Source organism: Lampris incognitus, chromosome 2 (assembly GCF_029633865.1).
Source record: "Lampris incognitus isolate fLamInc1 chromosome 2, fLamInc1.hap2, whole genome shotgun sequence".
Classification (NCBI taxonomy): Eukaryota; Metazoa; Chordata; class Actinopteri; order Lampriformes; family Lampridae; genus Lampris; species Lampris incognitus.
In genome coordinates this window covers 2647843-2672927 of record NC_079212.1, presented here as the reverse complement: position 1 = coordinate 2672927, position 25085 = coordinate 2647843, and the positions used below count along the sequence as shown (strand labels likewise).

Genomic DNA, 25085 nt, shown 5'->3' with positions numbered 1-25085 from the left:
TGTTTCTTAAGTATGCCTCCCAAATCACAGTGGCAGTCCTTAATCTTAACAAATGTGAATTATTACCGATGAAAAAATGTACATTGTCCTCAATTTTTAATAATCCTGTCAGAAACTCTGTTACATATCTTGGAGTCCGAACTACTAACAGGAAATCCAGAGGCACTTTGAACTTTAATCCAACTATTGAAAAGACCCAAAAGATCTCAACCACTGGTTATGAAGAGTCTTGTCTCCGAAGGGCAGAATTCTGCTCACTAAGGTGGAAGGTATGTCTCGTCTAACTACACTGCTAAATCATTAGTATATGTTGATGGCTCAGTGTGTAAATCTATCGACAGGATGTTTGGCAATTTCATGGAAAAACAAAACCCACTATATGTGAAAATCTGTCGTTCTAAATACATACAACAATGGTGGGCTAAATGTTATTGACTTCACCTCACTTATCAATACATTCAAAGTAAACTGGATCAAACAATATCCACAAATCCTACTTTTACATTACATTACAGTCATTTAGCCGACGCTTTTATCCAAAGCGACTTACAATAAGTGCATCATTTACCGTAGGAGATCAGGAGAACTACTAGTCATCAGAGGGCATAAGTGCATCTAAACAAGCATCTCAGAGCAAAACCAGTGCTAAAGTAAAAGCGCAAGAAAGAGATTTTTTTTTAAATGAGTGAATACAATAAGTGCTAAGAACAAGTAACAGGGTAGTAGTTCTTGAAGAGGTGAGTCTTCAACCTGCACCGAAAGATGGGCGGCGACTCCGCTGTCCTGACATCAGTGGGGAGTTCAGTCCACCACTGTGGGGCCAGGACAGAAAAGAGCCGTGACCGGGTCGATCAGCAGCAGGGGCCTCTGAGCGACCGGGCAACCAGGCATCCCGAGGCAGCAGAGCGAAGTGGTCAGGCGGGGGTGTAGGGCTTGACCATGGCCTGGAGATAGGAAGGAGCTGTTCCTTTCACTGCCCTGTAGGCTAGCACCAGAGTCTTAAACTGGATGCGAGCAGCTACTGGGAGCCAGTGTAGGGACATGAGAAGGGGAGTTGTGTGGGAGAACTTAGGGTGGTTGAACACCAGATGAGCTGCAGCTTTCTGAACAAGCTCCAGAGGTCTGATGGCCGACGCCGGGACGCCAGCAAGGAGGGAGTTGCCGTAGTCCAGCCGCGAGATGACCAGAGCCTGGATGAGCACCTGTGCCGTCTCGTCGGTGAGGAATGGGTGAATCCTCCTGATGTTATAGAGGAGAAATCTGCAGAAGCAAGCAACCGATTCAACGTTTGCAGCAAACGACAGTTGGTCGTCCAGGATCACACCCAGATTCCTCACAGTCCGAGTTGGCATCACCACGGTGTTGTCAATGGTGATGGCCAGGTCTTGGTGTGGGCAACACTTCCCCGGGAGGAACATCAGCTCTGTCTTGTCCAGCTTGAGCTCCAGGTGGTGTGCCGCCATCCACTCTGAGATGTCAGTCAAGCACACAGCAATGCGTGTCTCTACTTGTGTGTCAGAGGGAGGAAAGGACAAGATCAGCTGGGTGTCATCGGCATAACAATGGTAAGAGAAGTCATGCGAGCGAATAACAGAACCCAGGGATGTTGTGTACAGGGAGAAAAGAAGAGGACCCAGAACCGAAACCTTTGGGACGCCTGTAGTCAGTCTGCGAGGCTCCAACACAGATCCCCTCCATGTTACCTGATAGGAGCGACCCGTCAGGTAGGATGCAAACATTGAGAGTGCAGAGCCTATGACACCCAGCCCCTCGAGGGTAGAGAGGAGGATCTGGTGGTTCACTGTGTCGAATGCAGCTGACAGGTCCAGGAGTATCAGAACAGAGGAGACAGAGTTTGCTCTCACAGAGTGCAGCAATTCTGTCACTGCAAGGAGGGTCGTCTCTGTCGAGTGACCCACCCTGAACCCAGACTGGTTGGGGTCCAGGAGGTTGTTCTGGTGGAGGTACAAAGAAAGTTCTGAGAGTTTTGGACAGAAAGGGAAACCAATCTGTAGTTTTTGACGTCAGAGGGGTTAAGTGATGGTTTCTTGAGAAGGGGGGTGACTCTAACAGTCTTGAAGGCAGGTGGAAAGCATCCTGCCTGGAGGGAGGTGTTGATGAGGTGGGTTAGAAAGGGAAGGAGTTCAGGTGCTATAGACTGAAGAAGAGGGGTAGGGACCGGGTCAAGGGAGCATGTGGTGGGGCGACTGTATGTGATGAGGTTGAGGACCTCGTCGGGGGAGAGGGGAGCGAGGTGGGATAGGGTGGGACGTGGAGAGGTGAGGGAGGGTGCAGAGGGTGGGATAGTGCAAGCAGCACTAACCGGGTGGTGAGAAAAGGAGGATCTGATGTCATTTACCTTCTTGTCAAAGAAGTTAGCGAAGTCATCAGGGAGAAGGGAGGAAGTAGGAGGAGGAGGTGGGGGTTGAAGAATTGTAGAGCATGTTTCAGAGAGTTTCTTAGGATTAGAGGCAGAGGACTGGATTTTAGAGTGATAGAAGGCAGCCTTAGCAGCAGAAAGGGAGGAGGAGAAAGTGGAAAGAAGTGATTGGAAGTTCAGAAGGTCCTCTACTTGGAATTTTATCTCTCGTCACATTTTTTCACATTTAGGTGGTCTAAAATTCATTCTTTGTAACTATAGTATTCAAAAAAATCCCACTCAAACTTTCACATTTTCATCAACGGTTCTTTTGGCTTGGGAGCTGATTTACAAGTACACTCCTCACCGCAGAGATATTATATTTGGAACAAGTGTGATATTGTAAATAAGAACAAATCATTATTTTATGATAAGTGGTTTAACAATGGCATTATAGTGGTGAGTCAGTTATTTAATAAAGAAGGGCTGTTGTACAACTACTCAGAATTTCTCACTAGGTGTAATATACCAATAACCCCAAAAGAATTTGCTATAGTTTTCGACGCTATCCCATCTGGTATATACACGTTATTTAGGAACATTGACCACTCTCTGCCCTTGTCAGTGTCACCCCCTGACCCAACTCCATCTCCATTAGGGAAAAGTGTGTTTTTGTTTTCATGGAGGTATGAACTCCAGAATAAGCGCGTTGTTTCAGGCCAACATCATTTCTATTCCTCCAGCAAGATTTTATTGGAGTAACTTTTTAATAATATTGACTGGAAGGAAGTTTGGTCCTTACCACAAAAGTTCCTTCTAACAAATAAGGTCAAAGAATTTTCATTTAAGTTGATCCATAGATTCTATCCAGTAAAACACTTCTTACAAAAGTTAAAGAGTGACGTAGATGTATGTTGCCCTTTCTGTGAATTAAATCCTGAAACTTGCTGCCATTTATTTTGGTTTTGTATTTTTACATAATATAAGCTGTGAAATATGTTAATCATTTTATAGTTAACAACATTTTCTCAGATTTTGCTATTTATTATAGAAATATTAAGGGTCTGCGGTGGTGTGGCGGTCTAAGCATCGGCTTTGTGTCGCTGCAGTTGCCCACTGGGGACGGGGGTTCGCGCCTCGGTCTCGTCAGATCCGACTATGGCCGGACTCGATGAAGCAGCAGTAATTGGCAATGCTGTCTTCAGGAGGGGGGCGGAGTCGGTTTGTGTTCGTCACATGAATGCGTGTGTGTGTGTGTGTGTGGGGAAAAAGCAGTGGTTCGGCCTGGATTCACCTCGTCACGGAAGTGGTGAGACATCTCCTTCGAGACTGCCGGCCAGAGAGATGCAGTTGGCGAACGCATACAGTATGAGGGTGGGAGTTTGAACTAAAATAGGGAGCGATTGGCCACTAAATTGGGAGAAAAAAAAAAATCAGAAATAAATGTATTTAAAAAAAAAAGAAATATTATATTTGGTTGCTGTGATTATATTGACCAAGACATTAATGCATTTTTTCTTATCTAATTCTACTTCTTGCCAAATTCCACATTCACAAATGTAAATTTACAAAAAAAAAAAAAAACCTAAATTCTTTGTACTTCTGAAAGAAATGGAACAATACGTGTCAATGATTTCTTCCTCTCAAAACAAAAAAGCTATCAAAGAAATGAATGAATGCAGTCTTTAATGTTTTCAAGTGAATTTCTTGTCATATACTCGCATCTTCTCTCTCTCGCTCTCTCTCTCTCTCTATCCTAGATGTGATTTTTCTTTGTTTCTGTTTGACACTGCTCATCATTGTATTTTATCCATTATTCGTTCGATTCGGTTGTCTGCTTTGGCTATTATGTTGTCTGACATTCAATGCGGCACTTTTCTAAGCACACTACTGGATGATAACGAGAAATCCGTCACGCATGTCAGATGCCAAACATAGCTGCCTGCTGTCTTTGCCAGAAAAAGTAACCTGGACAAAGTCACTGATAAACAAAAATGTCCAAGAAGTACGAGCGGCAACACTTTGGTTTACATTTTCTGAAACTGTATAAACTGTTAAGGAAAAAAATTGGGTCATCCCTCGATAGGAATCGCCTAAATACACAAAATCTGCCGTTGGCCCACCGCCTATAACAATACTGTCGTAAGATGTCAATGCCATAAAAGACGTAAAAACACAACACGTAAAGACATAACAAACATAAAAACATAACACGTAAAGACATAACAAACATAAAAACATAACACGTAAAGACATAACAGATGCAAAACATAACAGATGTAAAAACATAACACGTAAAGACATAACAAACATAAAAACATAACATGTAAAGACATAACAGATGCAAAACATAACAGATGTAAAAACATAACACGTAAAGACATAACAAACATAAAAACATAACACGTAAAGACATAACAGATGCAAAACATAACAGATGTAAAAACACAACACGTAAAGACATAACAAACATAAAAACACAACACGTAAAGACATAACAAACATAAAAACATAACACGTAAAGACATAACAGATGCAAAACATAACAGATGTAAAAACATAACACGTAAAGACATAACAAACATAAAAACACAACACGTAAAGACATAACAAACATAAAAACATAACACGTAAAGACATAACAGATGCAAAACATAACAAACATAAAAACATAACACGTAAAGACATAACAAACATAAAAACATAACACGTAAAGACATAACAGATGCAAAACATAACAGATGTAAAAACATAACACGTAAAGACATAACAAACAAAAACATAACACGTAAAGACATAACAAACATAAAAACATAACACGTAAAGACATAACAGATGCAAAACATAACAGATGTAAAAACATAACACGTAAAGACATAACAAACATAAAAACATAACACGTAAAGACATAACAGATGCAAAACATAACAGATGTAAAAACACAACACGTAAAAACACAACAGCCGTAAAAACATAACAGGTGAAACAGACAGAAAACATAACAGACATAAAATACAGATGTAAAAACATAACAGATGTATAAACATACCAGACATCAAAAAAACACAACAGACAAAAACAGCAATAATACCCGTGACATAGTACGTGCTTTGTTTGGAAGAGAAACAGTCTCTGTTTCAAATGTAGTTTCCTACTGGAGGAACTTTACTTCAGACCTGAACTGGAATAAAATCTGGTGCTCTCCATCTACATATCTGATTATTAATAAGGTTAAGGAAGTTACTTTTAAAATAATTCAACGTTTTTATCCCTCCAAGTTATTTCTACAAAGATATAACAAGTTCACTGACGTGGACTGCTCATTATGTCAGCTGGTTCCAGAAGATTTATGTCATTTATTTTGGTCTGGTCCTCACGTTGATGCTTTTTGGCAAGATGTCGGTACATTTATTTCTCCATATGTTGATCCTGAATTTTCCCTTTCCTATGAAAATGTATGTTTACTTTATGTTTACCATGCTGCTTGTTAATAATTAAATTAATAATAATTTTTAAAAATTGAACACCGACATCATTAAGCCCCGCCCACCACCACGATGTGGCCATGATGTGGCCATGATGTGGCCACGATATGGCCATGATATGGCTATGGCAGCAGGGTCACCAAATAGAGATGAACATCCACAAATAACACGGACCCAGTCCATCACACTGTATGCTAATGGTCACACTGTTTGAATGGCTTCGTGTGTGTGTGTGTGTGTGTGTGTGTGTGTGTGTACCTGAAAGTCCGCTGTCTTCTTCGCTGTTGTCTCCCTCCTCTCCGGTCTTCTCCAGGTTACTCAGCGATTTGCTCCGTGTTCGGAAGTTCCTCAGCAGGTTCCGGTGTTCCTGGTACGTGATTGGTGGACTTTCCGGGCCGATGTGGACTGGGCGGGGTGTGCCATAGTAGTTCCCTGTGGTTGGACGAAATCCCAGTTATTTAAAAGTGAGCTGAGGATAAACTGTCTGTGGTGATTTTTTTTAAACTTGTTTTATGAAATGGAATGGGTTGGTGGTTGTTTAAAGATACATTTAACAATAATAATAATAATGAATCATTAATAATAATAATAATAATAATAGTTTTATTTGTGTAGCAGTTTTCAAGCTAGGAGCATAAAGTGCTTCCCAAAGACAGCAAGAAAACAATCACAAATATAGAAGAAAAACACAAGAACAGCACACGGGGAAAAAAACCCAAAACAGAAATAGTAAAACACAAGCACACAATTTAAAAGGCAATATCAGGAATCAGGAACACTTTACTTGTCATTTCACTTCATGCACTTGCGTACATGAAAGGAAACGAAATGCCATTTCCCCCAGCCCACAGCAGCACAACACAAAGACAACAACACACACAAAAACTACAAGAACACACATAGCCAAACTAACACACATATCCAAACTAAACAAAAATCACTGTCCAACGGAACGAACGCCAGCCAGGGTGACTGTCGGAACTGTCGGTCTGCATGGGCTAGCAGTTAGCTTAGCCGCCCCGCTTCCGCGTCCTGTCAGATCACCCTCGGCGTTTCCTCCTCAGGTGCAGCTCCAGGCAGGGGCCGTGGTCCCTGGGCCCACCGGGTGAAGCAGACCAAGCTCTCCCAGCCGATCCAGCACCAGATCCCCCAGCCAGACACCCTCGACACACCTCCCCGCACTCCTCACGACGACATCAAAACACCACAGTCAACGCCAGATGAAGCCACCACCAGCCTGCCCTCGGTGTTACCGGAACTGCCGGTCTGCATGGGCTAGCAGTTAGCTTAGCCTGCCCCGCTGTCCCAGCCGATCCAGCACCAGATCCCCCAGCCAGACACTCTTGACACACCTCCCCGCACTCCTCACAACGACATTAAAAACACCAGCCAACGCCGGGTGAGGCCGCCACCAGACCGCCCTCGGTGTTACCGGAACTGCCGGTCTGCATGGGCTAGCAGTTAGCTTAGCCTGCCCCGCTCTCCCAGCCGATCCAGCGCCAGCTCTCCCAGCCATCAAAGGAAGACAAAACTTAGATGCAGACGTGGACAAAGACACTGCATGGAAACTGAGTTTGAATTTTGGTACTGTGTGAGGCTGCCGCAAATGTGAATTCACGCCGCCATCTTCCCACACCGGAAGTGGCGTAGGAAGATGGAAAAGAAGAGATAAAAGAAATTGAAAAATACATCATGCAAGAGGTAGAATTAGTGAAGCTATTAAAACAAACTTGAATCAGGCGGCTGCACAGCAGAGCTGCATCACGTAAACCGACCAGCGGTCAGGCGGGAGGACTCATGTGTAGAAGTGTGTCCTAAGACAGGCTTTAAAAGCAGAAACAGTGTCAGCAGATCGAATGCTAACTGGAAGACTGCTCCTAAGCTGAGGTGCCAGTACAGCAAGTGCTCGATTACCCTTTGACCTTAACGTGGACCCTGGAGCAGCTAGCAGGCCCAACGGAGCACATCTGAGAGGCCTTTTTGGACAGTAAGGAGTTCAGAGTTCACTGATCTAGAATTTAGTGATTCTTCTGATTAAATACTGAGCAGTTGGACCTTCATATGGGAAATAAGCTCATCCACCTCCAACATAAAGTAATGAACTGAACACAATTCAGACCAACACAACATTTTGGTCAGCAGGGGAAGCTGCACTGTCTGCGAATGACTGTAGAACACAGCATTGGCTAAAGGCTACCATGCTAACCGTCATGGCTGCCGTCTCAGTAAAAACAATTATGAACTAGTAAGACTTCCAGCGTTACTAGCTTGGTCCATAGGGCCACTAGTGTGTCAAAAAGCTGACTAGTTGGGACTTTGGTGTTACTAGTACAGCGTCATTAGGAAGGCCTCTGTTGGCACTAGTTGGACAAAAGTGCCAATACTTGCTGAAAAAGAATGACTAGTAAGAGTTTTTGTTCAACTATTATGACATAACAACAAACTAGTGTGACCGACTGTCCAACTAGTGCTGACACAGACCAAACTAGTGCTGACACAGACCAAACTAGTGCTGACACAGACCAAACTAGTGGAGGAAACTGACTTCTGATATCAGGGATATGGAATAAATGCTCAAACGGCTGTCCATAAGTAGTAGAACTAGTAGTAGTAGTTGTTGTTGTTGTATTTAACTAGCAGTAGTTGTCATAGTAGATGATAATTGAGGATATAATGTACATTTTAGGAGTTTGTGTCTGACCTTTGAACTTGCCGCTCTCCAGCAGAGCACCCGACTCCTCCAGAGAGAAAAACTCCTCTATGGAGACAAAGTTGTAATCCACACCTGATATCTCTCCATCCCGCGGCTGTCTGGTCGTACCTGCAGATGACATATGATGACATCATCACTAGGTGACAGAAATCCTGTCATCTGTGTTGTAGTACATGATGTCAGTCCTACATAACATTTTAACGGAATATTCAACATGTCATCAAGGCTGGCAGAAGAACCACCAGAAGTCCCTGTAGTCTTCTAATGTGGGAACTTGTGACAACGACAGCAGGACTGGCAATACAGAGCCCACCACATGTTTGTCAGGTTATGTTGAACAGATGTTTTATGTCTTTAGTCACTCCACAAATACATTTCTATTGCTCTGGAGCAGAAGATGTCTTTACCGAGACTGAAGGCCTGTTGACTTGGAGTGACACTGAAAACATTTTGTATGCCGAGTACAGCTTACTCACACAGTGCTTCACAGAAAATATGAAAACACTCCTGTGTGTGTGTGTGTGTGTGTGTGTGTGTGTGTGTGTGTGTGTGTGTGTGTGTGTGTGTGTGTGTGTGTGTGTGTGTGTGTGTGTGTGTGTGTGTGTGTGTGTGTGTGCGGGGGGGGGTACCTACAAGGCACAGCGCGCAGGTAGAGGTTCTCTCTGATGAGCTGCTGCAGCTGACTGTCCATGCTACCAGGGGTGAAACACTTGCTGAGGTACAGACGCAGGTCCTTACACAGAGACGAGCCTGCAGACACACAACAGCAGCCTCGTGTCACACACATCAGTCAGTCTACAACAGGTATCAGCCATCTTTACAGTCTCATCAGTGTGTTTACTGTCAGTGTACAACAGGTATCAGCCATCTCCACAGTCTCATGAGTGTGTTTACTGACAGTCTACAACAGGTACCAGCCATCTTCACAGTCTCATGAGTGTGTTTACTGTCAGTGTACAACAGGTATCAGCCATCTTCACAGTCTCATGAGTGTGTTTACTGTCAGTCTACAACAGGTATCAGCCATCTCCACAGTCTCATGAGTGTGTTTACTGTCAGGGTACAACAGGTATCAGCCATCTTTACAGTCTCATGAGTGTGTTTACTGTCAGTCTACAACAGGTACCAGCCATCTTCACAGTCTCATGAGTGTGTTTACTGTCAGTCTACAACAGGTACCAGCCATCTTCACAGTCTCATGAGTGTGTTTACTGTCAGTCTACAACAGGTATCAGCCATCTTCACAGTCTCATGAGTGTGTTTACTGTCAGTCTACAACAGGTATCAGCCATCTTCACAGTCTCATGAGTGTGTTTACTGTCAGGGTACAACAGGTATCAGCCATCTTCACAGTCTCATGAGTGTGTTTACTGTCAGTCTACAACAGGTATCAGCCATCTTCACAGTCTCATGAGTGTGTTTACTGTCAGTCTACAACAGGTATCAGCCATCTTCACAGTCTCATAAGTGTGTTTACTGTCAGTCTACAACAGGTATCAGCCATCTTCACAGTCTCATGAGTGTGTTTACTGTCAGTGTACAACAGGTATCAGCCATCTCCACAGTCTCATGAGTGTGTTTACTGTCAGTCTACAACAGGTACCAGCCATCTTCACAGTCTCATAAGTGTGTTTACTGTCAGTCTACAACAGGTACCGGCCATCTTCACAGTCTCATGAGTGTGTTTACTGTCAGGGTACAACAGGTATCAGACATCTTCACAGTCTCATGAGTGTGTTTACTGACAGTCTACAACAGGTACCAGACATCTTCACAGTCTCATGAGTGTGTTTACTGTCAGGGTACAACAGGTACCAGCCATCTTCACAGTCTCATGAGTGTGTTTACTGTCAGGGTACAACAGGTATCAGCCATCTTCACAGTCTCATGAGTGTGTTTACTGTCAGTCTACAACAGGTATCAGCCATCTTCACAGTCTCATGAGTGTGTTTACTGACAGTCTACAACAGGTACCAGCCATCTTCACAGTCTCATGAGTGTGTTTACTGTCAGTCTACAACAGGTACCAGCCATCTTCACAGTCTCATGAGTGTGTTTACTGACAGTCTACAACAGGTACCAGCCATCTTCACAGTCTCATGAGTGTGTTTACTGTCAGTCTACAACAGGTACCAGCCATCTTCACAGTCTCATGAGTGTGTTTACTGTCAGGGTACAACAGGTATCAGCCATCTTCACAGTCTCATGAGTGTGTTTACTGTCAGTGTACAACAGGTACCAGACATCTTCACAGTCTCATGAGTGTGTTTACTGTCAGTGTACAACAGGTATCAGCCATCTTCACAGTCTCATGAGTGTGTGTACTGTCAGTGTACAACAGGTATCAGCCATCTTCACAGTCTCATGAGTGTGTTTACTGTCAGGGTACAACAGGTACCAGCCATCTTCACAGTCTCATGAGTGTGTTTACTGTCAGTGTACAACAGGTACCAGCCATCTTCACAGTCTCATGAGTGTGTTTACTGTCAGGGTACAACAGGTATCAGCCATCTTCACAGTCTCATGAGTGTGTTTACTGTCAGTGTACAACAGGTACCGGCCATCTTCACAGTCTCATGAGTGTGTTTACTGTCAGTGTACAACAGGTATCAGCCATCTTCACAGTCTCATGAGTGTGTTTACTGTCAGTCTACAACAGGTATCAGCCATCTTCACAGTCTCATGAGTGTGTTTACTGTCAGGGTACAACAGGTATCAGCCATCTTCACAGTCTCATGAGTGTGTTTACTGTCAGTCTACAACAGGTATCAGCCATCTTCACAGTCTCATAAGTGTGTTTACTGTCAGTCTACAACAGGTATCAGCCATCTTCACAGTCTCATGAGTGTGTTTACTGTCAGTGTACAACAGGTATCAGCCATCTCCACAGTCTCATGAGTGTGTTTACTGTCAGTCTACAACAGGTACCAGCCATCTTCACAGTCTCATAAGTGTGTTTACTGTCAGTCTACAACAGGTACCAGCCATCTTCACAGTCTCATGAGTGTGTTTACTGTCAGGGTACAACAGGTATCAGACATCTTCACAGTCTCATGAGTGTGTTTACTGACAGTCTACAACAGGTACCAGACATCTTCACAGTCTCATGAGTGTGTTTACTGTCAGGGTACAACAGGTATCAGCCATCTCCACAGTCTCATGAGTGTGTTTACTGTCAGGGTACAACAGGTACCAGCCATCTTCACAGTCTCATGAGTGTGTTTACTGTCAGGGTACAACAGGTATCAGCCATCTTCACAGTCTCATGAGTGTGTTTACTGTCAGTCTACAACAGGTATCAGCCATCTTCACAGTCTCATGAGTGTGTTTACTGACAGTCTACAACAGGTACCAGCCATCTTCACAGTCTCATGAGTGTGTTTACTGTCAGTCTACAACAGGTACCAGCCATCTTCACAGTCTCATGAGTGTGTTTACTGACAGTCTACAACAGGTACCAGCCATCTTCACAGTCTCATGAGTGTGTTTACTGTCAGTCTACAACAGGTACCAGCCATCTTCACAGTCTCATGAGTGTGTTTACTGTCAGGGTACAACAGGTATCAGCCATCTTCACAGTCTCATGAGTGTGTTTACTGTCAGTGTACAACAGGTACCAGACATCTTCACAGTCTCATGAGTGTGTTTACTGTCAGTCTACAACAGGTATCAGCCATCTTCACAGTCTCATGAGTGTGTTTACTGTCAGTGTACAACAGGTATCAGCCATCTTCACAGTCTCATGAGTGTGTTTACTGTCAGGGTACAACAGGTATCAGCCATCTTCACAGTCTCATGAGTGTGTTTACTGTCAGTGTACAACAGGTATCAGCCATCTTCACAGTCTCATGAGTGTGTTTACTGTCAGTGTACAACAGGTATCAGCCATCTTCACAGTCTCATGAGTGTGTTTACTGTCAGTGTACAACAGGTATCAGCCATCTTCACAGTCTCATGAGTGTGTTTACTATCAGGGTACAACAGGTACCAGACATCTTCACAGTCTCATGAGTGTGTTTACTGTCAGGGTACAACAGGTATCAGCCATCTTCACAGTCTCATGAGTGTGTTTACTGTCAGTGTACAACAGGTATCAGCCATCTTCACAGTCTCATGAGTGTGTTTACTGTCAGTGTACAACAGGTATCAGCCATCTTCACAGTCTCATGAGTGTGTTTACTGTCAGTCTACAACAGGTATCAGCCATCTTCACAGTCTCATGAGTGTGTTTACTGTCAGTGTACAACAGGTATCAGCCATCTTCACAGTCTCATGAGTGTGTTTACTGTCAGGGTACAACAGGTACCAGCCATCTTCACAGTCTCATGAGTGTGTTTACTGTCAGTGTACAACAGGTACCAGCCATCTTCACAGTCTCATGAGTGTGTTTACTGTCAGGGTACAACAGGTATCAGCCATCTTCACAGTCTCATGAGTGTGTTTACTGTCAGTGTACAACAGGTACCGGCCATCTTCACAGTCTCATGAGTGTGTTTACTGTCAGTGTACAACAGGTACCAGCCATCTTCACAGTCTCATGAGTGTGTTTACTGTCAGTGTACAACAGGTACCAGCCATCTTCACAGTCTCATGAGTGTGTTTACTGTCAGGGTACAACAGGTACCAGCCATCTTCACAGTCACATGAGTGTGTTTACTGTCAGTCTACAACAGGTACCAGCCATCTTCACAGTCTCATGAGTGTGTTTACTGTCAGGGTACAACAGGTACCAGCCATCTTTACAGTCTCATGAGTGTGTTTACTGTCAGGGTACAACAGGTACCAGCCATCTTCACAGTCTCATGAGTGTGTTTACTGTCAGGGTACAACAGGTACCAGCCATCTTCACAGTCTCATGAGTGTGTTTACTGTCAGTCTACAACAGGTACCAGCCATCTTCACAGTCTCATGAGTGTGTTTACTGTCAGGGTACAACAGGTACCAGCCATCTTTACAGTCTCATGAGTGTGTTTACTGTCAGTCTACAACAGGTACCAGCCATCTTCACAGTCTCATGAGTGTGTTTACTGTCAGTCTACAACAGGTACCAGACATCTTCACAGTCTCATGAGTGTGTTTACTGTCAGTGTACAACAGGTATCAGCCATCTTCACAGTCTCATGAGTGTGTTTACTGTCAGGGTACAACAGGTACCAGCCATCTTCACAGTCTCATGAGTGTGTTTACTGTCAGGGTACAACAGGTACCAGCCATCTTTACAGTCTCATGAGTGTGTTTACTGTCAGTCTACAACAGGTACCAGCCATCTTCACAGTCTCATGAGTGTGTTTACTGTCAGGGTACAACAGGTATCAGCCATCTTCACAGTCTCATGAGTGTGTTTACTGTCAGTCTACAACAGGTACCAGCCATCTTCACAGTCTCATGAGTGTGTTTACTGTCAGGGTACAACAGGTATCAGCCATCTTCACAGTCTCATGAGTGTGTTTACTGTCAGTCTACAACAGGTACCAGCCATCTTCACAGTCTCATGAGTGTGTTTACTGTCAGGGTACAACAGGTACCAGCCATCTTCACAGTCTCATGAGTGTGTTTACTGTCAGGGTACAACAGGTACCAGCCATCTTCACAGTCTCATGAGTGTGTTTACTGTCAGGGTACAACAGGTACCAGCCATCTTCACAGTCTCATGAGTGTGTTTACTGTCAGTGTACAACAGGTATCAGCCATCTTCACAGTCTCATGAGTGTGTTTACTGTCAGTCTACAACAGGTATCAGCCATCTTCACAGTCTCATGAGTGTGTTTACTGTCAGGGTACAACAGGTACCAGCCATCTTCACAGTCTCATGAGTGTGTTTACTGTCAGTCTACAACAGGTACCGGCCATCTTCACAGTCTCATGAGTGTGTTTACTGTCAGTGTACAACAGGTATCAGCCATCTTCACAGTCTCATGAGTGTGTTTACTGTCAGGGTACAACAGGTACCGGCCATCTTCACAGTCTCATGAGTGTGTTTACTGTCAGGGTACAACAGGTACCGGCCATCTTCACAGTCTCATGAGTGTGTTTACTGACAGTCTACAACAGGTATCAGCCATCTTCACAGTCTCATGAGTGTGTTTACTGTCAGTGTACAACAGGTACCGGCCATCTTCACAGTCTCATGAGTGTGTTTACTGTCAGTCTACAACAGGTACCAGCCATCTTCACAGTCTCATGAGTGTGTTTACTGTCAGTCTACAACAGGTATCAGCCATCTTCACAGTCTCATGAGTGTGTTTACTGACAGTCTACAACAGGTACCAGCCATCTTCACAGTCTCATGAGTGTGTTTACTGTCAGGGTACAACAGGTACCAGCCATCTTCACAGTCTCATGAGTGTGTTTACTGTCAGGGTACAACAGGTATCAGCCATCTTTACAGTCTCATGAGTGTGTTTACTGTCAGGGTACAACAGGTACCAGCCATCTTCACAGTCTCATGAGTGTGTTTACTGTCAGTCTACAACAGGTATCAGCCATCTTCACAGTCTCATGAGTGTGTTTACTGTCAGTGTACAACAGGTATCAGCCATCTTCACAGTCTCATGAGTGTGTTTACTGTCAGTGTACAACAGGTACCAGCCATCTTCACAGTCTCATGAGTGTGTTTACTGTCAGTGTACAACAGGTACCAGCCATCTTCACAGTCTCATGAGTGTGTTTACTGTCAGTGTACAACAGGTACCGGCCATCTTCACAGTCTCATGAGTGTGTTTACTGTCAGGGTACAACAGGTATCAGCCATCTTCACAGTCTCATGAGTGTGTTTACTGTCAGTCTACAACAGGTATCAGCCATCTCCACAGTCTCATGAGTGTGTTTACTGTCAGTCTACAACAGGTATCAGCCATCTTCACAGTCTCATGAGTGTGTTTACTGTCAGTCTACAACAGGTATCAGCCATCTTCACAGTCTCATGAGTGTGTTTACTGTCAGGGTACAACAGGTATCAGCCATCTTCACAGTCTCATGAGTGTGTTTACTGTCAGTGTACAACAGGTACCAGCCATCTTCACAGTCTCATGAGTGTGTTTACTGTCAGGGTACAACAGGTATCAGCCATCTTCACAGTCTCATGAGTGTGTTTACTGTCAGGGTACAACAGGTACCAGCCATCTTCACAGTCTCATGAGTGTGTTTACTGTCAGTCTACAACAGGTACCAGCCATCTTCACAGTCTCATGAGTGTGTTTACTGTCAGGGTACAACAGGTACCGGCCATCTTCACAGTCTCATGAGTGTGTTTACTGTCAGGGTACAACAGGTACCAGCCATCTTCACAGTCTCATGAGTGTGTTTACTGTCAGTGTACAACAGGTATCAGCCATCTTCACAGTCTCATGAGTGTGTTTACTGTCAGTCTACAACAGGTACCGGCCATCTTCACAGTCTCATGAGTGTGTTTACTGTCAGTCTACAACAGGTACCAGCCATCTTCACAGTCTCATGAGTGTGTTTACTGTCAGTGTACAACAGGTACCGGCCATCTTCACAGTCTCATGAGTGTGTTTACTGTCAGTCTACAACAGGTACCAGCCATCTTCACAGTCTCATGAGTGTGTTTACTGTCAGTCTACAACAGGTATCAGCCATCTTCACAGTCTCATGAGTGTGTTTACTGACAGTCTACAACAGGTACCAGCCATCTTCACAGTCTCATGAGTGTGTTTACTGTCAGGGTACAACAGGTACCAGCCATCTTCACAGTCTCATGAGTGTGTTTACTGTCAGTCTACAACAGGTATCAGCCATCTTCACAGTCTCATGAGTGTGTTTACTGTCAGTGTACAACAGGTATCAGCCATCTTCACAGTCTCATGAGTGTGTTTACTGTCAGTGTACAACAGGTATCAGCCATCTTCACAGTCTCATGAGTGTGTTTACTGTCAGTGTACAACAGGTACCAGCCATCTTCACAGTCTCATGAGTGTGTTTACTGTCAGTGTACAACAGGTACCGGCCATCTTCACAGTCTCATGAGTGTGTTTACTGTCAGGGTACAACAGGTATCAGCCATCTTCACAGTCTCATGAGTGTGTTTACTGTCAGTCTACAACAGGTATCAGCCATCTCCACAGTCTCATGAGTGTGTTTACTGTCAGTGTACAACAGGTACCAGCCATCTCCACAGTCTCATGAGTGTGTTTACTGTCAGTGTACAACAGGTACCAGCCATCTCCACAGTCTCATGAGTGTGTTTACTGTCAGTCTACAACAGGTATCAGCCATCTTCACAGTCTCATGAGTGTGTTTACTGTCAGTCTACAACAGGTATCAGCCATCTTCACAGTCTCATGAGTGTGTTTACTGTCAGGGTACAACAGGTATCAGCCATCTTCACAGTCTCATGAGTGTGTTTACTGTCAGTGTACAACAGGTATCAGCCATCTTCACAGTCTCATGAGTGTGTTTACTGTCAGGGTACAACAGGTACCAGCCATCTTCACAGTCTCATGAGTGTGTTTACTGTCAGTCTACAACAGGTACCAGCCATCTTCACAGTCTCATGAGTGTGTTTACTGTCAGGGTACAACAGGTACCGGCCATCTTCACAGTCTCATGAGTGTGTTTACTGTCAGGGTACAACAGGTATCAGCCATCTTCACAGTCTCATGAGTGTGTTTACTGTCAGGGTACAACAGGTACCAGCCATCTTCACAGTCTCATGAGTGTGTTTACTGTCAGTCTACAACAGGTATCAGCCATCTTCACAGTCTCATGAGTGTGTTTACTGTCAGGGTACAACAGGTACCGGCCATCTTCACAGTCTCATGAGTGTGTTTACTGTCAGGGTACAACAGGTATCAGCCATCTTCACAGTCTCATGAGTGTGTTTACTGTCAGGGTACAACAGGTACCAGCCATCTTCACAGTCTCATGAGTGTGTTTACTGTCAGTCTACAACAGGTACCAGCCATCTTCACAGTCTCATGAGTGTGTTTACTGTCAGTCTACAACAGGTATCAGCCATCTTCACAGTCTCATGAGTGTGTTTACTGTCAGGGTACAACAGGTACCAGCCATCTTCACAGTCTCATGAGTGTGTTTACTGTCAGGGTACAACAGGTACCGGCCATCTTCACAGTCTCATGAGTGTGTTTACTGTCAGGGTACAACAGGTACCGGCCATCTTCACAGTCTCATGAGTGTGTTTACTGTCAGGGTACAACAGGTACCAGCCATCTTCACAGTCTCATGAGTGTGTTTACTGTCAGTCTACAACAGGTATCAGCCATCTCCACAGTCTCATGAGTGTGTTTACTGTCAGTCTACAACAGGTATCAGCCATCTTTACAGTCTCATGAGTGTGTTTACTGTCAGGGTACAACAGGTATCAGCCATCTTCACAGTCTCATGAGTGTGTTTACTGTCAGTCTACAACAGGTACCAGCCATCTTCACAGTCTCATGAGTGTGTTTACTGTCAGGGTACAACAGGTACCAGCCATCTTCACAGTCTCATGAGTGTGTTTACTGTCAGTGTACAACAGGTACCAGCCATCTTCACAGTCTCATGAGTGTGTTTACTGTCAGTCTACAACAGGTACCAGCCATCTTCACAGTCTCATGAGTGTGTTTACTGTCAGGGTACAACAGGTATCAGCCATCTTCACAGTCTCATGAGTGTGTTTACTGTCAGGGTACAACAGGTATCAGCCATCTTCACAGTCTCATGAGTGTGTTTACTGTCAGGGTACAACAGGTACCGGCCATCTTCACAGTCTCATGAGTGTGTTTACTGTCAGGGTACAACAGGTACCGGCCATCTTCACAGTCTCATGAGTGTGTTTACTGTCAGGGTACAACAGGTATCAGCCATCTTCACAGTCTCATGAGTGTGTTTACTGTCAGTCTACAACAGGTACCAGCCATCTTCACAGTCTCATGAGTGTGTTTACTGTCAGGGTACAACAGGTACCGGCCATCTTCACAGTCTCATGAGTGTGTTTACTGTCAGGGTACAACAGGTATCAGCCATCTTCACAGTCTCATGAGTGTGTTTACTGTCAGTCTACAACAGGTACCAGCCATCTTCACAGTCTCATGAGTGTGTTTACTGTCAGGGTACAACAGGTACCGGCCATCTTCACAGTCTCATGAGTGTGTTTACTGTCAGGGTACAACAGGTATCAGCCATCTTCACAGTCTCATGAGTGTGTTTACTGTCAGTCTACAACAGGTATCAGCCATCTTCACAGTCTCATGAGTGTGTTTACTGTCAGGGTACAACAGGTACCGGCCATCTTCACAGTCTCATGAGTGTGTTTACTGTCAGGGTACAACAGGTACCGGCCATCTTCACAGTCTCATGAGTGTGTTTACTGTCAGGGTACAACAGGTATCAGCCATCTTCACAGTCTCATGAGTGTGTTTACTGTCAGTCTACAACAGGTACCAGCCATCTTCACAGTCTCATGAGTGTGTTTACTGTCAGGGTACAACAGGTACCGGCCATCTTCACAGTCTCATGAGTGTGTTTACTGTCAGGGTACAACAGGTATCAGCCATCTTCACAGTCTCATGAGTGTGTTTACTGTCAGTCTACAACAGGTACCAGCCATCTTCACAGTCTCATGAGTGTGTTTACTGTCAGTGTACAACAGGTACCAGCCATCTTCACAGTCTCATGAGTGTGTTTACTGTCAGGGTACAACAGGTATCAGCCATCTTCACAGTCTCATGAGTGTGTTTACTGTCAGTCTACTACAGGTATCAGCCATCTTCACAGTCTCATGAGTGTGTTTACTGTCAGTGTACAACAGGTACCAGCCATCTTCACAGTCTCATGAGTGTGTTTACTGTCAGTCTACAACAGGTACCAGCCATCTTCACAGTCTCATGAGTGTGTTTACTGTCAGTCTACAACAGGTATCAGCCATCTTCACAGTCTCATGAGTGTGTTTACTGTCAGTGTACAACAGGTATCAGCCATCTTCACAGTCTCATGAGTGTGTTTACTGTCAGTCTACAACAGGTACCAGCCATCTTCACAGTCTCATGAGTGTGTTTACTGTCAGGGTACAACAGGTATCAGCCATCTCCACAGTCTCATGAGTGTGTTTACTGTCAGGGTACAACAGGTATCAGCCATCTTCACAGTCTCATGAGTGTGTTTACTGTCAGGGTACAACAGGTACCAGCCATCTTCACAGTCTCATGAGTGTGTTTACTGTCAGTGTACAACAGGTACCAGCCATCTTCACAGTCTCATGAGTGTGTTTACTGTCAGGGTACAACAGGTATCAGACATCTTCACAGTCTCATGAGTGTGTTTACTGTCAGGGTACAACAGGTATCAGACATCTTCACAGTCTCATGAGTGTGTTTACTGTCAGGGTACAACAGGTACCAGCCATCTTCACAGTCTCATGAGTGTGTTTACTGTCAGGGTACAACAGGTATCAGCCATCTTCACAGTCTCATGAGTGTGTTTACTGTCAGGGTACAACAGGTACCAGACATCTTCACAGTCTCATGAGTGTGTTTACTGTCAGTCTACAACAGGTATCAGCCATCTTCACAGTCTCATGAGTGTGTTTACTGACAGTCTACAACAGGTACCAGCCATCTTCACAGTCTCATGAGTGTGTTTACTGTCAGGGTACAACAGGTACCAGCCATCTTCACAGTCTCATGAGTGTGTTTACTGTCAGGGTACAACAGGTATCAGCCATCTTTACAGTCTCATGAGTGTGTTTACTGTCAGGGTACAACAGGTACCAGCCATCTTCACAGTCTCATGAGTGTGTTTACTGTCAGTCTACAACAGGTATCAGCCATCTTCACAGTCTCATGAGTGTGTTTACTGTCAGTGTACAACAGGTATCAGCCATCTTCACAGTCTCATGAGTGTGTTTACTGTCAGTGTACAACAGGTACCAGCCATCTTCACAGTCTCATGAGTGTGTTTACTGTCAGTGTACAACAGGTACCAGCCATCTTCACAGTCTCATGAGTGTGTTTACTGTCAGTGTACAACAGGTACCGGCCATCTTCACAGTCTCATGAGTGTGTTTACTGTCAGGGTACAACAGGTATCAGCCATCTTCACAGTCTCATGAGTGTGTTTACTGTCAGTCTACAACAGGTATCAGCCATCTCCACAGTCTCATGAGTGTGTTTACTGTCAGTCTACAACAGGTATCAGCCATCTTCACAGTCTCATGAGTGTGTTTACTGTCAGTCTACAACAGGTATCAGCCATCTTCACAGTCTCATGAGTGTGTTTACTGTCAGGGTACAACAGGTATCAGCCATCTTCACAGTCTCATGAGTGTGTTTACTGTCAGTGTACAACAGGTACCAGCCATCTTCACAGTCTCATGAGTGTGTTTACTGTCAGGGTACAACAGGTATCAGCCATCTTCACAGTCTCATGAGTGTGTTTACTGTCAGGGTACAACAGGTACCAGCCATCTTCACAGTCTCATGAGTGTGTTTACTGTCAGTCTACAACAGGTACCAGCCATCTTCACAGTCTCATGAGTGTGTTTACTGTCAGGGTACAACAGGTACCGGCCATCTTCACAGTCTCATGAGTGTGTTTACTGTCAGGGTACAACAGGTACCAGCCATCTTCACAGTCTCATGAGTGTGTTTACTGTCAGTGTACAACAGGTATCAGCCATCTTCACAGTCTCATGAGTGTGTTTACTGTCAGTCTACAACAGGTACCGGCCATCTTCACAGTCTCATGAGTGTGTTTACTGTCAGTCTACAACAGGTACCAGACATCTTCACAGTCTCATGAGTGTGTTTACTGTCAGTGTACAACAGGTACCGGCCATCTTCACAGTCTCATGAGTGTGTTTACTGTCAGTCTACAACAGGTACCAGCCATCTTCACAGTCTCATGAGTGTGTTTACTGTCAGTCTACAACAGGTATCAGCCATCTTCACAGTCTCATGAGTGTGTTTACTGACAGTCTACAACAGGTATCAGCCATCTTCACAGTCTCATGAGTGTGTTTACTGTCAGTGTACAACAGGTACCAGCCATCTTCACAGTCTCATGAGTGTGTTTACTGTCAGTGTACAACAGGTACCAGCCATCTTCACAGTCTCATGAGTGTGTTTACTGTCAGTGTACAACAGGTACCGGCCATCTTCACAGTCTCATGAGTGTGTTTACTGTCAGGGTACAACAGGTATCAGCCATCTTCACAGTCTCATGAGTGTGTTTACTGTCAGTCTACAACAGGTATCAGCCATCTCCACAGTCTCATGAGTGTGTTTACTGTCAGTCTACAACAGGTATCAGCCATCTTCACAGTCTCATGAGTGTGTTTACTGTCAGTCTACAACAGGTATCAGCCATCTTCACAGTCTCATGAGTGTGTTTACTGTCAGGGTACAACAGGTATCAGCCATCTTCACAGTCTCATGAGTGTGTTTACTGTCAGTGTACAACAGGTATCAGCCATCTTCACAGTCTCATGAGTGTGTTTACTGTCAGGGTACAACAGGTACCAGCCATCTTCACAGTCTCATGAGTGTGTTTACTGTCAGTCTACAACAGGTACCAGCCATCTTCACAGTCTCATGAGTGTGTTTACTGTCAGGGTACAACAGGTACCGGCCATCTTCACAGTCTCATGAGTGTGTTTACTGTCAGGGTACAACAGGTATCAGCCATCTTCACAGTCTCATGAGTGTGTTTACTGTCAGGGTACAACAGGTACCAGCCATCTTCACAGTCTCATGAGTGTGTTTACTGTCAGTCTACAACAGGTATCAGCCATCTTCACAGTCTCATGAGTGTGTTTACTGTCAGGGTACAACAGGTACCGGCCATCTTCACAGTCTCATGAGTGTGTTTACTGTCAGGGTACAACAGGTATCAGCCATCTTCACAGTCTCATGAGTGTGTTTACTGTCAGGGTACAACAGGTACCAGCCATCTTCACAGTCTCATGAGTGTGTTTACTGTCAGTCTACAACAGGTATCAGCCATCTTCACAGTCTCATGAGTGTGTTTACTGTCAGGGTACAACAGGTACCAGCCATCTTCACAGTCTCATGAGTGTGTTTACTGTCAGTCTACAACAGGTATCAGCCATCTTCACAGTCTCATGAGTGTGTTTACTGTCAGGGTACAACAGGTACCGGCCATCTTCACAGTCTCATGAGTGTGTTTACTGTCAGGGTACAACAGGTACCGGCCATCTTCACAGTCTCATGAGTGTGTTTACTGTCAGGGTACAACAGGTACCAGCCATCTTCACAGTCTCATGAGTGTGTTTACTGTCAGTCTACAACAGGTATCAGCCATCTCCACAGTCTCATGAGTGTGTTTACTGTCAGTCTACAACAGGTATCAGCCATCTTTACAGTCTCATGAGTGTGTTTACTGTCAGGGTACAACAGGTATCAGCCATCTTCACAGTCTCATGAGTGTGTTTACTGTCAGTCTACAACAGGTACCAGCCATCTTCACAGTCTCATGAGTGTGTTTACTGTCAGGGTACAACAGGTACCGGCCATCTTCACAGTCTCATGAGTGTGTTTACTGTCAGTCTACAACAGGTACCAGCCATCTTCACAGTCTCATGAGTGTGTTTACTGTCAGGGTACAACAGGTATCAGCCATCTTCACAGTCTCATGAGTGTGTTTACTGTCAGTCTACAACAGGTATCAGCCATCTTCACAGTCTCATGAGTGTGTTTACTGTCAGGGTACAACAGGTATCAGCCATCTTCACAGTCTCATGAGTGTGTTTACTGTCAGGGTACAACAGGTACCGGCCATCTTCACAGTCTCATGAGTGTGTTTACTGTCAGGGTACAACAGGTACCGGCCATCTTCACAGTCTCATGAGTGTGTTTACTGTCAGGGTACAACAGGTATCAGCCATCTTCACAGTCTCATGAGTGTGTTTACTGTCAGTCTACAACAGGTACCAGCCATCTTCACAGTCTCATGAGTGTGTTTACTGTCAGGGTACAACAGGTACCGGCCATCTTCACAGTCTCATGAGTGTGTTTACTGTCAGGGTACAACAGGTATCAGCCATCTTCACAGTCTCATGAGTGTGTTTACTGTCAGTCTACAACAGGTACCAGCCATCTTCACAGTCTCATGAGTGTGTTTACTGTCAGGGTACAACAGGTACCGGCCATCTTCACAGTCTCATGAGTGTGTTTACTGTCAGGGTACAACAGGTATCAGCCATCTTCACAGTCTCATGAGTGTGTTTACTGTCAGTCTACAACAGGTATCAGCCATCTTCACAGTCTCATGAGTGTGTTTACTGTCAGGGTACAACAGGTACCGGCCATCTTCACAGTCTCATGAGTGTGTTTACTGTCAGGGTACAACAGGTACCGGCCATCTTCACAGTCTCATGAGTGTGTTTACTGTCAGGGTACAACAGGTATCAGCCATCTTCACAGTCTCATGAGTGTGTTTACTGTCAGTCTACAACAGGTACCAGCCATCTTCACAGTCTCATGAGTGTGTTTACTGTCAGGGTACAACAGGTACCGGCCATCTTCACAGTCTCATGAGTGTGTTTACTGTCAGGGTACAACAGGTATCAGCCATCTTCACAGTCTCATGAGTGTGTTTACTGTCAGTCTACAACAGGTACCAGCCATCTTCACAGTCTCATGAGTGTGTTTACTGTCAGTCTACTACAGGTATCAGCCATCTTCACAGTCTCATGAGTGTGTTTACTGTCAGTGTACAACAGGTACCAGCCATCTTCACAGTCTCATGAGTGTGTTTACTGTCAGTCTACAACAGGTACCAGCCATCTTCACAGTCTCATGAGTGTGTTTACTGTCAGTCTACAACAGGTATCAGCCATCTTCACAGTCTCATGAGTGTGTTTACTGTCAGTGTACAACAGGTATCAGCCATCTTCACAGTCTCATGAGTGTGTTTACTGTCAGTCTACAACAGGTACCAGCCATCTTCACAGTCTCATGAGTGTGTTTACTGTCAGGGTACAACAGGTATCAGCCATCTCCACAGTCTCATGAGTGTGTTTACTGTCAGGGTACAACAGGTATCAGCCATCTTCACAGTCTCATGAGTGTGTTTACTGTCAGGGTACAACAGGTACCAGCCATCTTCACAGTCTCATGAGTGTGTTTACTGTCAGTGTACAACAGGTACCAGACATCTTCACAGTCTCATGAGTGTGTTTACTGTCAGTGTACAACAGGTACCAGACATCTTCACAGTCTCATGAGTGTGTTTACTGTCAGGGTACAACAGGTACCAGCCATCTTCACAGTCTCATGAGTGTGTTTACTGTCAGGGTACAACAGGTATCAGACATCTTCACAGTCTCATGAGTGTGTTTACTGTCAGGGTACAACAGGTATCAGACATCTTCACAGTCTCATGAGTGTGTTTACTGTCAGGGTACAACAGGTACCAGCCATCTTCACAGTCTCATGAGTGTGTTTACTGTCAGGGTACAACAGGTATCAGCCATCTTCACAGTCTCATGAGTGTGTTTACTGTCAGGGTACAACAGGTACCAGACATCTTCACAGTCTCATGAGTGTGTTTA

At 44.6% G+C, this 25085-nt stretch overlaps 1 protein-coding gene across 1 annotated transcript in view; it reads right to left on the bottom strand.

Annotated features, from left to right (window-relative positions):
* The window catches only part of magixa (MAGI family member, X-linked a), a 106589-nt gene that overhangs the window by 72849 nt on the left and 8655 nt on the right, over positions 1-25085 (bottom strand). Inside the window, exons 3-5 of the mRNA XM_056274205.1 lie at positions 9191-9307; positions 8546-8665; positions 6103-6276 (exon numbers count right to left, since the gene is read on the bottom strand). Of these exons, the coding sequence (XP_056130180.1) occupies positions 6103-6276; positions 8546-8665; positions 9191-9307 (411 nt within the window). The remainder of the gene's footprint in view (positions 1-6102; positions 6277-8545; positions 8666-9190; positions 9308-25085) is intronic.